We start from the raw sequence: 14142 nt of genomic DNA on the forward strand, positions 1-14142 counted from the left end.
CTCGCCTGTGCAGGATAAAACAATACTGATAAGGCGAAAATGGCGTGCCGCAAGAATCACAGTAGTCCTGACATGAAGCGGGAGACCGCTGAATCTGTGTGGCTATCAAAAAGGTCCACGGCATTGAAAGGCAGATCCCCAAGAGCATCCCAAACCTTGTCTGGGAAACGACTGTCGCGCAGCCAAGCATGGCAGTGCAAAACCACCGACCGAGCAAGAGCTCGTCCCACCGAGTCAGTGGCGTCAAGAGAAGAGCGGAGGAGAATTGCACCATTCCACTGCCATCATGCAGAATGCGGATTAATTCAACCCGCTGGCCTTCTGGAATTGAAGGTAGAAGCGCCTCAACCAAGTCCCAAAGGCAAGAGGATGCGCGTGCGAACACGCCATCTGTATTCAAGGTGCGGATGCCAGCGCTGGCAGAGGCGAAAAGCTGGCGACCACATGCGTCTAACCACCTAAACTCACAGGTGGGAGGCAACAGAGGCAGGCCGGAGGAAGACTAAGTCGAAGTCTGCCTGAAAAACTACAACCTGAGCCCTAGGATAAAGGCACAGACAGAGCGGATCATTAGGGGCAGGACGATGTCGACGAGCTATGGCCCGATCAACAGGGTCACCTGAGGAAGGCCTTGCCCATGTGCCCAGCATGATGTCAAACAAGGACGTCCCAAGGGGCAGCAAAGGCTTCACTTCAACCGGTTCCACATGGAGAAGATCCAACAAAGGATCAGAAGGCAGAGAAACCACAGGGGGCTGAAAACAAAGAATAGCAGCCACCCTGTGAATAGCCCGTGCGTAAGCAGCACTAGCCTCAGTCGCCATCTAGAGAGCTGACAATAAGCCACCATTGGCAGGGGAGGGCTGGAGACTAACCCATCCACTAGACCGCAACAATGGAGGAGCCGGAGACGGATCCGTAGTCCACACCACACAAGGTACCTGCACCATGGGCCGAAACGGCGGCAGATCAGGGGAGTCCAGAAAAGCGTCAGCGTGTGGCATAAGAGGAGCCGTAGGCGCCAACGCCAAGCGACACAACGCGTGGGAGTCGCATCGACGTCCGAGGAGTCGGGCAGAATATCAACCTCCTGAAATAGAGGAGATGTGGACGTCGGCACCAGCGTCAAGCCGGAGTCGTCTGGACGTTGACAACCTTCAAGGGGGACTCGGGCTGGGCACCGTCCGACGTTGACCACACTGCAGTATGTGGGGAACAGGGCGGCTAGCCTGGCGCCGCCTCCGACGTCGACACAGGGAGCCGCTCAGGGCTATGCGGGGACTGACGGGGTGGGCTAGATGGCTAGATGGACGACTGGGAGGAACTACTGGGCTGTGTCCCGTCGGCGGTGAATCAGCTAAGGAACTGGAGTCGATGCACACAGCCGGAGCCGAGGACGAATCTGCCGGCAAAGACCCGACATGAGTGCCTTCCACCTCTATGGAACCCAAAGGCGCACCAGGGAGAGGGGGTGACCCAAAATAAGAGCGTAGTGCTTCAGAATAAGTCTCCATTTGGGCTTGTGTTGCTCCGGCACCTGGAAAGGGGGGTACAGAAGAGACAATGGCCAGACGCCTGTCCCCGGCAGTGAGTGAGAAGAGCAGGAGCCTGCGTCACGGGTAGGGGAGTAAGGCCTCCTGGACTTACGTTTGTGTTTATCCTCCGAACGACATCTGCGGGAACGACCTTGGGAGTGGGCTCGACATCGAGAGGGAGAGTGGCTACGTGAAGGTGCAGGACCGGACAGCCGTGCGGCCAGCAATTTCATCCGACGCTCCCGTAAGGACTTTAGCTTCATACACTGACAATCGTCGCAGTCTTTGGAGTCGTGGTGCACCCCGAGGCACCACATATAGATGGCGTGCGGGTCTGTCAACGACATCTGACATGCACAGGTCTCACACACCTTAAAGCCCGAAGACATCGCACACTGTTCCGGGAAGCAGACGGCATAGAAAAGACCAGAAAAACGGTAAACAGCGTTTACAACGATTCTTTTTCTCCGCGGGGAATCGCACACTTGCCGACCCGGGTATACGCGACTGCTGTTTTCTAACGAACGGTTGAATAAACAAAACAAATAATCGGGCTACATCTTTGAAGCCATCTATACTGCCGGGTAAACAGCTTTCCTCATCCACAGAGCGTCACCACGTAATTGATGATTACCAACTGCGAGGCTTTTGGTCTTTGGTGCTAGACCATAATTACGAGAAAACGTATTGGTCCTGATGAGAACCCCACATTCAGGGGTTTGAAACGCGTCGACCTGACTTGACCTAATTTTGACTGGACTCTTTGTCAAATTTTGTAAAAAACTATTAGAATCCACTTCATAAAACAATGAATTTGTTTTCTTTGTATCCAATTAAAAAATGTGATAAAAAATTTAGCCTAACATTTCCATCTAGTTGGCTTAGGGACTTATAGGTATTCCTTGACAAAGGTCCACATTGTTGCTGTTTTTTTGTATATAAGTGTGAGAGAAGTATGAATGTTGTAGGGAGGATGTGTTATTTGTAGATATGTGTAAATATGTAAATTCATTGTGTTTTTTTTTATATGTTTAAGTGTTTGTACATGCATAAATATCCTTTTAAAAAAACATATCCAAAATTGAAATGTATAACTAGTGTCAAAATAAATAAATAACTAGTGACGTTAGTAAAAAACGGACCGACATGTTTCATTCGTAGAGGTTTTCATCCAAGTATTTGATAACCGGTCCAGTATTGGCCTTTGTTATTCTGTTATTTTCATGAGGAGCAGGGTCAGTACTGATTTGCATTAGATGGGTTTCATGTGGTGATTTAGATTTTGACTGACAGATACTCTGTTGCAACTCAAGGTACGCCTGCCCAATTTTAGTCCGGCGCATCGCAACATTCACGCCAAAGGAGTAAAATGTACTCCTCCAGTGTGAAACTTCCTTTGATGGCTCGGCGGAGTAACTGCCATAGGAAGTAAGCCATCTGACTGCCCACCCTATTTAGAGTAGACAGTCACATGACTTTTTTTTTTAACTGACCATCACTGCTGGGTACACTGTGGCGGTGAGAAACAATAAAAAAAAAAGAAAAACTACCCATACTATGGGAGAAAAATAGTGTGGGGATCATTAGTATTTTTAATTTTTCAAAAACAAACTTCCACTTTTGGAGTTAGCTGTTGAAAAATGAATAACTCTGGAAACGTTTGACAGCCAGTGTGGCGCAACCGTCAATTAAACTTTTTCTACACTGGCAGGAACCGCCATCACGGTATTTCCAGTCAGTGTATAGAGATGTCCTTGGGCTGGAAGACATCTCTGAATTTGGCTGGTACAGTAAAGTCACCTGTCTCCCGGTCTTGCCTTTACTCCACCCTCTAAATCCTAAATCAGACCCTCTGTCTAGAGTGGCACAGTGGATGAAAACACAACGGTTTGAATTTGTACCCTGAGTAATTGTATATGATAAGACTATTTGCAAGCAAATGACCCATCACTATTTTAGTGTTTGATTACCTGTAGTATGTCTAGAAACCCGAGACTGGTGTAAGTTTCCAAGCCTACTAATGCTAATTTAAGTGAATTCTGAAAAGTAGCAATCTGCATCCATTCAAGGAGAACGTCTATGAATGCAGATTTGTTACTTTTTTGGAAAGTCGATCGTATTTACAAACAAGGGGCACTATGCAGCGCAACAAGCAAAGATTATTTTCTGCTTCACCCGAAGAGAGCAGAACTGTGCTATCCCTTCAAAATAATGCTGCAGTTCTGCTCTTTCCATCCACTCAAGCACTTAGGGCTGCCTTGCACCAACCCAGGCACCCTTGCGCCACGGTGCAGCGGTGTCTGAGATATGGTCATCTTTTTCCCTCTCTTGTTTGTGTGCTGTAGAAGGAAACACACATGCCAAGAGGGATTACCAAGGAGAAAAAAAAATATTCCTCTGCGTTACGCCATCCTCAGCAGGCGCAAAACCATGTCACAACTTAAATATGGGTTTGTGTCAAAATCCATAGGTGAATGCACAGGAGTGCCCATACACCACTCACAAACACCTACCTGAAGCAAAGTAATGCAAGGCAGTACAATGCGCTGTGTTGTTTTTTTCTCCTTTTTTTGTACAAAGCCACGCAAAGAAAACAAGTTACTTACCTGTAACTTTGGTTCCCCAGTATTGGTAACTTTCATAGATTCCCATAGCTTGTATCATTCCCCGTCGTCGGAATGGGAGCCTCTGTAAATAAAAAATACCATAGCAGTAGGTACAAAAGAGATTTTATAGCATTTCCACCTCTTTTTGTAAAAGAGACCAAAAACTTGCAACAGCCAATCAGATTAGCCTCACCCCATAGAACCTTCCTGAGAGAACCTCAGAATTTCGTAGCCATTGTGTAACAGTAACCCCATGTGCTGAAAGCTGAGCTTTCCCAGGGTAGAAGGGTGGGCGCATGGGAATCTATGAAAGTTAGATTCCCATAGCTTGTATCAGAATATTTAGCAGTAAGCAATCACAAAGCACATTTTGTAATATATGCATCAAAATACAATAGTATCCATACTGTCATAAAAAGCAAAAGCCATTGAAATAGTAGTCAGTAAACCTTATCAGATACAAACTGTGCAATTGTAGGAAGGAGGGATAGAAGGGAAAGCTCACCGCTCATTGGAAGATATTCCTCAGGACCGCTTGTCCAACTGCCGCCTCATCCCTTGTGGAAGAGTTCAAGCAGTAATGCTTTGTGAACGTGTGGGCACTGCTCCATGTAGCTGCCCTACAAATGTCTTTGATAGAAACTCCAGCGAAGAGAGCAGAAGAGGATGAGATGATCTCGTGGAGTGAGCTTGTACATGTCTTGTAGCGGCTTACCTGCTGCCTGGTGGCAATAATGAATAGCACTGGAAATCCAAAGTGAGATTCCTTGTTTTGAAAGAGGAAAACCTTTTCGAGGAGCACTATAAGCCACAAAGAGCTGTGAAGACTTCCTGAAACATTTTGTCCGTTCAAGATAACATTTTAGACATCTTTGGACATCCAAGGAATGCAGAGACCTTTCTGCTGGAGATGTAGGTCGAGGGAAAAAAGATTTCAGAACCACAGGTTCATTTAAATGGAAATCTGAAGGGACCTTTGGAATGAATTTTGGATTTGTTCTTAGGATTAGAGTGTCTTTTTTGAACTGTAAAAAAGGTTCCATAATGGTAAGAGCTTGCAGTTCCCCAACCCTTCTAGCCGACGTCAAGGCTAAAAGGAGAGCCACTTTCCATGATAGAAACTTTAGATCCGCTCTGTGAATAGGCTCAAATGGAGGTCTCATGAGGTGAGCCAGAACGAAATTGAGCTGCCAGATTGAAGGCGGACGCCGAACTGGAGGGAAAGCCCTGAAATGACCTTTCAGGAATTGTTTGATAATCCTTGCGAGAGAAGGACCTAAAGCTGTCTCCCTGAATCTAGAGATAGACGCCAGGTGTACCTTGATGGAGGAATGTGCCAGGCCTGACTTCACTAGAGAAAAAATGTAAGGCAATATTTGGTGAGGAGCTGAAGAGAACGGATGGAGATTCTGTCTGTTGCACCATAAGCAGAAACGTTTCCATTTCGCGCGATAGGTCCTACTCGTACTAGGTGCACGGGCTTGAAATAATCTTTCTTTACACTCCTGAGGTATATTCAATCTCTGGAATTCCCGGTGCTCAGGAGCCACGCTGTCAATTGGAGAGAGCTTGGGTCCGGCTGCAACACTTGGCCCGGGAACATTGTCAATAGAGATGAAATGGGCCGTAGGCGAATTGGCTGATCCTGAGAGAGCAGGAGAATCTCTGTGAACCAGAATTGGCGGGGCCACACTGGTGCGATCAAAATAATTCTGCAGCGTTCCGTCTTGAGCTTCCTGATTCGACTCGGAATCAGGGGAATTGGAGGAAAGGCGTAAACAAATGCGCCTGACCAGTCTATCGAAAGAGCATTCCACAATGAGCCGCGATGGTGATCCCTGCTTGCATAGAACTGGCATTTCCTGTTGTCTGGGGTTGCGAATAGGTCTATGGACGGAGTGCCCCAACATCTGAAGACTTCTTCGAGAGTGTCTTAATCTAGTTCCCACTCGTGACAGACTGATTTCAGACGACTCAGGGTATCCGCTGTCGTGTTGAGCGTACCTGGAATATTTTCTGCTGAGAGAAAAACTCGGTTGAGAATTGTTCATTCCCATATCTCTTGGGCCTCCCTTGAAAGAACTCGAGATCTTGTCCCGCCTTGTTTATTCACATAATGCATGGCCGTCGTGTTGTCCGTACGAACCAGTACGGTGGAATTCAGAATTCTCGTAAGGAAAGCTTGCAAAGCTAAATGAATTGCCTTGAGCTCCAGAAGATTGATGTGGAAAGCACGCTGCTCAGGTTTCCAATGACTGCTCACTTGTAGGTCTTGCAAAACAGCTCCACAGCCTTCCAGCGAGGCATCTGTGGTCAGAACCAAGGGAGATGGAGTAATCTTGAAAGTGAGACCCTTTGAGATATTGTCTCTGTCCGCCCACCAATCGGCCGCCTTTCTCATGAGAGGTGTGACCATTATCTTGTCGTCGAATGAACCTGCTGCCTGGTGCCATTGTCTGTCTAGTTGCTCCTGCAACTGGTGCATACGCAGTCTGCAATGCGGATTTAAGGGTATGCAGGAAGAAATCGATCCGAGGAGCGATTTGTACAGACGGACTGATAGAGAACGTCTCCTTTTCAATTGACAAGCCGAGAGAATGAATTTTTCTCGTCTTTCCTCTGATGGGAAAGCCTTGCAGCATCTTGTATCCAAAATGGAACATAGGAATTTGGCCGACCTGGATGGGATAAGGACCGATTTGTTACTGTTGAGTTGTAGACTTAGATGCTCGAAAAGTCGAATGCAACTTGTGACTGCTCTTGTAGTTGCTTGAGAAGATGGAGCTTTTATCAACCAATCGTCTAGGTAGGGAAATACTTCTAGAGATTGTTTTCTGAGAAATGCTGCCACCGGGGCTAAAACCTTCGTGAAAATCTGAGGAGCGGATCTCAGCCCGAAAGGCAGGACTTTGAATTAAAAATGGCTCTTGGCTACTGTGAAGCGTAAGTATTGTCTGTGAGCTGGGTGGATCGGCACGTGAAAATATGTATCCTAGAGATCCAGAGTGGCCATGTAATCTCCTGGATTTAGAAGGTGCAAAATATCCTGAAGGAATACCATCCTGTTATTTTTATGATATAGGTGTTGAGCTCCATCAGGTCTAAAATTGGGCCATTTCTCCTCCGTCTTGCGAACCAGGAAAAACCTGGAATAGAACCCTTCTCCTCTTTGAGATAGAGCGCAGGCGCTATTGCTCCCTTTGTGGGCTTCGAGTCGTAGAAGCCGTCGATGTTTTGACTTGTGGCGCGAGGAGCTCTGGAAGGTGGGATGTCTTGGAATTCCAATGTGTAGTCAAATTGTACAATATTGAAGACCCACCAATCTGATGTTATGATCTTCCAGCTGCGCAGACAGTGTGAAATCCTGCCCCCTACTGATGTTACCAGGGGTGGAGGAACAGCAGACAGAGCCGAGAGGCCGCTATTGACGTTTAGATAAATCTCTCCCTTGATGCCCCTGATGACCTATTGCAGGTTGGCGAGAGAAAGACGCCGACTGGCCCTGGCGTTAAAAGTATTGAGGCTTGTAAGTCTGCGAAGATTGCGTTTAGGAGGAGTAGCCTTGTTGGTATCCTCCTCTGTAATTTGAAAAACCTTTCCCTTTTGCCCCTCGGAAAGGTACCTTGCGATATTGTAATGTGCCTAAGGACTTAGCTGTTTCTGTGTCCTTTTTGATTTCCTGTAAGGCATCGTCTATATGCTTACCAAAAAGCATGTCCTCATCAAATGGCAGGTCCAAATCTTATTTTGTACCTCAGGGCGAAACCAGGTAGCCCGAAGCCAACCATGCCTCCTTAGGACAGCTGAGCCTGCCAAGGCGCGAAAAACAGTTGTGGCAATGTCCATGGCACAATCAATAATCTCTGAGGAAGATTGCTCCCCCTCCTCCAGGATTTTCTTTGCATCCGCCTTTGAAGTATCCGGTAACTGATCAATGAAAGGAGCCAAATCACACCACATTTGGCGATCATATAATCTCAAAATTGCCAGTGCATTGGAGGCTCGAACCAGGAGGCTGGACACTGAAGAGAATCTCTTACCCACGTTGTCAAGGCGTCTGCCTACTCTGTCTGGCGGTGAGACAAGAGGAGTCAATGGGTTTTTTGACTTTCTCTGGGAGATTACGGAGTCAGGCTTTGGTTGACCAACCAGGCAAGCAGGACTACCATCAGGAGCCTTATATTTTTTCTCCAGCCGCGATAGAACATGGATAACAGTAGTGGGGAATGCATAACCTTCATACCTTCAGTCCATATATATGCTCTAATATGGGAATAGAGCGAATGGATTTTCTATAAGGCTCTTTAAAGTCATAGAGAAAGCAGTCCGATTGAACCACCGGAACAGGAAGACAAAATCTTTTTGAAGCTCTCTCCATGAGATTATGGAAAACTCTGATGTCTGCTGGAGGAGAATCCACAGGATCCGGTACAGGTGATGCGGGATCTAGTACATTATAGTCGTCCCATTCTTTATCCGGGTTTGGGACCTCTCTTACATTCCGGTCATCCCCCGAGGAATCATCGTCCTCATCATCATCCGCATTAGCCTGCCCCGTGGCGATATTTTGTCGTTCCTCCAAAGGTTCCGGCTCTGATGGTTGAACCGTAGAAGTCAAAGGAAGAGGCGGTGGTGGTGGCGGTGGATGCGGAGGTGGTTCCATGGATTCAGATTGTTGGGATGGAAATCTCTTATTAGGGAAGAAGGCATAGACACCATACCCTGCTGAGACTGTTCCGGAGGTCTTTCCCTAGGAGGGGGTTGCCGATGTTCTTCATAATAGTCATCAGAATCTGAATCCTGGTATTTCACCTGGAGCTGAGAAGGACTATATGCATCGCCATAAGGACTATCTTCCTCATCAGAATAGTCTTCATCTAAAAGTAAAGCCGGAGGCAAAGGTGTCACTCTTCGGGAAGATGTCATCTCAGGTGTAATTTGGCGTTTCTTGATTGAAATCCTAACTTTTTGCACCGTCGACAGAGTCATCAACGACATAGTTGTCATCGATGGAATTGTCGTCGACGAAGGCATCGTCGACGGAGAAGGGATCATCGTCGACTGTGGAGAAATCGTCGAAGGCATCGCCGACGAACTCGCCGTCAATATCATGGTAGCCGCCGATGTCGTCGGCGACGTCTTCGTTATCGGCGACACCACCGTCGGCGTCAACCTCGTAGACGTCGAGGTTATTAATATCGTCGACGAAGCTGAAACAGGACCATTCGTCGACGAAGCTGAAACAGGACCATGCGTCGTCGACGAAGTCGTCGTCGAAGCTGTAGTCGACGAAGCCGTTGAACACGGAGCCATAATCGACACCTGATGCCCTTTAGAAACCGTTGTTGACGTACCTGATGAAGCTGTCGTCGACGAACGGGTCTTCTTGTCCGATTTTCCTTCCTGAGGTAAAGATGCTGGCTTTTTAAAACCTTTGGTCTTCTCAGATGGTGGCGAGACAACAGAAGATACTTGAGTTACCTTCTGTGTAGAAATTACCTCAGTCACAAGTCCCTCCTTCTCCTTTGCACCTCGGTGAGGAGATTTACCGGGACTGGGCCCATGAGACCTATCAGAGGTCTTTTGAGAGGCCTTAGCAGGAGGTTCAGTTGATGTTGAAGGCGAAGACCTACCCCTCTTCTTAGATCTCCTTGATGAAGAAGCTGAGGAGGAATCCTCGCTGTCACTAGAAATCACCTCCTTCCGAGACTTCATCTTCTGTAGCCAAGCCAAAAGTCTTCCTTCCCTGTCTCTCAGTGTCTTGGTGGAGAAGGTTCTGCAGATTTTACAATCAGTGGCTTTGTGGTCAGGGTACAAGCAATAAATATAATCCTTATGCTTGTTCTCCACATAAAGCCTCTTCTTAGAACAGGTAGCACAAGCCTTAAATAAAGCCTTCTTTTTATCTGACATTTTGAAGAAAAAAGTAGCTGAAATCCAAAGTTGTAGACAAAACTTAGCAGAGCTCAGAGGAGACTCCCTTAGCACAATGTGCGGTAGAAAATCTTGGTTCTCTCAGGAAGGTTCTATGGGGTGAGGCTAATCTGATTGTTTGTTGCAAGTTTTTGGTCTCTTTTACAAAAGGATGTGGATATGCTACAACATGAGATGAGGCCTAGGCCTTTCTTTCTCTTTTGTACCTACTGCTATAGTATTTTTTATTTACCGAGGCTCCCATTCCGACGACTGGGAATGATACAAGCTATGGGAATCTAGGAAAGTTCCAATACTGGGGCAACCTATATATATGTGTTTTGTGAATACAAAAAAGGATTTTGCAAGGCTGCGTCAAAAAGACGACACAACTACAACACAATATCTTAGTAAATCTGGTCTTAAATATAATTAAGTTCCTGACTCCAAAAAGTTGGAGGCAACACACACAAAGGCATCCCACTTAAAATAAACACTTCATCCTAACAAAGTGTCAGTCCTATTTCTTTGTTGGTACTTTTTAGCTTGTCTGTGCCATCAAAGAAATGGATAATCATGTGCAAAGTAGACTTGACTGTACCACACCACACTAGAAATCTTGAAAGACCGTGCACTGCATTACTGGGCTACATTGGTATGAGGCAGTTTGAGTCCCTATGACACTGTGAACCCAGGGTCTGTAAATAGAGAAAATGCATTTGGTTCAAATGTATTCAAGCATTTCTACAGATTACCTTTGCCTATGCTGGTTATCCTTAGTGGTTTGGGTATCTGGAGACATAAGTCCTAAACTTTGTAATCATGCTGCAAGTTTCCATAGAAACAACAAGGTCGAATTACTAAGATTGGTGTTGTATTCATTCAGAGGGATGTGGCATTAAAGTTCAGGTTGGACCATTTCTATTGTGATAAGTCTAAAAATGATTTGCAAAAACTCATGCCTTAGGATGAACTAAAAACATAAGTTATGCACTTGGCACACTATATACTTGAGTAGAGGGTGTCCGAGGAAATGGGAACAAATTTTGGGGAACTGAAAGGGTTACAGAGGACTATAGGTAGGAACAGTGGGAAAAAGTGAAGGCTTGTACTACTCTATGTTGATTACCTATTCAATAACTGGTGAAATGATGAATGTAAAATAATGCATCATATAAGATATGTGGAAAATGTTTCTTGATGTACTGTTGGCTGAGCACTCTGCAATAAAAAGAAGTTGTAAGAAAGGAAAAGTTATGCACTTGGGTTAATTGTCTGTTGTTTAGAATATCTGGAGTATTTCCATATATTACTTTATGCAGAGTGTGTTTAAGTACCCCGTGTATGATTCCAGCACCAAACAAAACATCAAGGAGGGCTCCAAAATTACCTGTGATGATTCATAAGTGATTGTTTTAGTCTCGGTCTGGACTAAAGGAACTTCTTTAGTGCAGATTTCTGCTCTCTGTGAAGCATCAGAAATAGTGACCATCTCGGTTTTCACCACTGGAGGCTGGGTAAAAATGCAGAATAAAGTTATTGCCAAATACAAAGAATGTGACAAAACCATTTGTTGGGTAATGTCTTCCCTTCCTTTCAAATAATAGGCAGTAAACAAGTACTAAAGACACTTCTACCACCAAACAAAATTTCAAGGAAGAAGACAACAAAGAAGTAGCGGAAATGTATTGCGAAATCCCATTACTTCTCGAACTGACTACAACACCCCCGTCCCCAGGCTCTGAAACAAAGTCTAAGCTTGATTCTCTTATGAGTAAGATATCAACTCACTCAGCAGAAATGAAATGCTGCTGCCCTTAAGTCAACAAGAGAAATGTGGTTTTGAAAAGTAAAAAATGTTCTAACGGCTGCTGACATTTCACTACATTCAAGGCATCACTGCTGTAGCTCACATGCTCAACAGTAAGCGTCCAGGAGAGCACTAGCAAAGCTGGAGCTGCATTTAGAGGTCTCTAAAAGAAAGCTGTACTGGATAATAGAGGGTGTACCAAGTAGCGTGCAAACATGTGTATGTACAACTTCGTAAAGATCTGAACAAGGATTTGCTAGGTGTAAAATTGTTACATTACAAGGACACAGCAAAAGTTTAAAAAACATAAAGCAATACTGATTTTAGGATGTTGCGATCTATTATTTGTAAATTCTTTCTATTGCATGCTCTTGCGGTAATTAATTAAATCAATTGTGTCACATCACTTATGAAAGTAATGGTTACCCCATGATGGTGTAAAACTGTTTACAAAATACATTAGAAAAGGTAAATAAAACGGTGAATGACAGACAAGAAATGAAGACATACAGGCTGTTTTTAGCATTTGGAAAATATGAACAACAAACACTGTGTGAAACAAAAAAAGAAACAAATGAAGACTTTGAGAGAGGAATGACAAAACAGGAAGGGCAAACAACAGAAAACATAATACAGAAATGATGTATGGTTCTGGCACAAGTGTTTGCGCTGCTGATTTTCCATATGTAAGGATGGAGACAAAACCATGAGTGAAGCAGGTACAGTTGACTTGCTCATCATTGGTTCCATTAAAGAAAAGATCCATATGTTGTGATCAACCAAACACATACTGAGGACAAAAGCATAAAGGCAGGTTTCAACCCTTACAAGAAACTATCTAGCATCTCACTCCCATTCGGTACAGACCATTTACCTCGGAACAAAACAATATTTGAGGTGAAACATCAGTGTCAAAGTGAGAGGCATCTCCATTCATTTTAGGATGTTCATCTGTTGTTCTGCAATTGATCTCGTCTGGTAAAAGTGTTGATGATGCCTTGCAATTGGCAACTGTGAATTCATGGGTCAGATCTTCAACCACACTCTGGTTGCCCGTGCTCATCACTGTGACATGACTCCCATCTACAGCTTCGATTGGATGTGCACTCACTTCTGGACATGGTTTCTCAACATCTTCCAGTTGTTCTTCAAGTTCCTCCTTTATGACTCCATCTGGAACTCCGCAGTCGGCCCGGTACTCCGCACCCTCCTCCTCACTCTCACTGCTGCTCCCAGAAGAAGAAAGAGAGCCAGAGGCTTTCTGAGTTGGAACTACCAAGTCCTGATGCTGTCCTGTGACTTCTTCATAATTGTGAAGATGTCCATTTAATTCATTCTTCCATTTTTTATCAAATATTTTGTCTTCGGTCACAAATTCCACCTGGTCATCCACTACCTTCTGAATCTCACTTGTGCTCTATACACCAAAAAAATGGATGGATAAAACAAAATTTCATGAATAACTAAAGACAAAATATGGGAAAACAGAAAATAGCAAGCAAACAAAAGAACTGATGACGATCAAATGAAAGGGAATGGAGACGTATGTGGAGGTAGCCAGAATTCACATATAACATTTGATTACGCCTCTAAAACATCAGAGGGCACAGTGTGAGGCATTGGTGCTCCATGAATATGCTCTGTGAAATACTAAAGCAATCAAAGAGCATTCAATGAACATAATAACAGCCAGATGATTGTTTCAACATCAGCTTGCAAACCAAAAAAATATATCCCTAGCAAAAAAAGACAAATGCAATACAAACAGAAAGGGACACAAGTATATTATATGGAGTAACAATTATGAAATAAAACTGATTAGTGTGGAATCAAGTCCACTAATGAGAAAAGAAGGTTGCTGTGCAAATTACATCTATTCTTAATACAACCAGCTTTCAGGGTCTTCTTCAGCACAGATATATATGTATGTTCTTATGAGGCCCTTTATTTTACATTACTGAAACATAATATTAGTAGAATCAATTCTACGGAACTTCTAGTGTGATGCCAATGGGGTCTCACTGATGATAACATGATTTTTTTGTTTAAAAAAGATAATGGTTTGAAAACAAGAACTGCAGGGAAATCCAATTTGGCCATTGTTTCATTTTGGCAATTTTTTGTGTCAGGAAAGATTATTCAACATTTCATCCGCTCCTTCAACAACTTTGCAGCAGATTCCGTTCCACTTGTATGGTTTTACAGGCCATTTGCAACCAAGTTAAGACTAGGGTAGGCGTGGCCCTCACCTTTTTTGGAAACATGACACGTTCAGGTC

The 14142-nt window shown here is 44.6% G+C and overlaps 1 protein-coding gene across 15 annotated transcripts in view; it reads right to left on the reverse strand.

The window, feature by feature from the left end:
* The window catches only part of LOC147708315 (protein 4.1-like), a 1681744-nt gene that overhangs the window by 322418 nt on the left and 1345184 nt on the right, over nucleotides 1-14142 (reverse strand). For 12 of the 15 annotated variants that reach the window (XM_086927031.1, XM_086927029.1, XM_086927026.1 and 9 more), the window contains 2 exons: nucleotides 12739-13281; nucleotides 11445-11567 (listed from right to left, as the gene is read on the reverse strand). In XM_086927031.1, coding sequence (XP_086783157.1) covers nucleotides 11445-11567; nucleotides 12739-13281 — 666 coding nt within the window. The remainder of the gene's footprint in view (nucleotides 1-11444; nucleotides 11568-12738; nucleotides 13282-14142) is intronic. The other 3 variants (XM_086927035.1, XM_086927034.1, XM_086927036.1) reach the window with 1 other exon arrangement.

Source organism: Lissotriton vulgaris, chromosome 6 (assembly GCF_964263255.1).
Source record: "Lissotriton vulgaris chromosome 6, aLisVul1.2, whole genome shotgun sequence".
In the NCBI taxonomy this organism is placed as follows: domain Eukaryota; kingdom Metazoa; phylum Chordata; class Amphibia; order Caudata; family Salamandridae; genus Lissotriton; species Lissotriton vulgaris.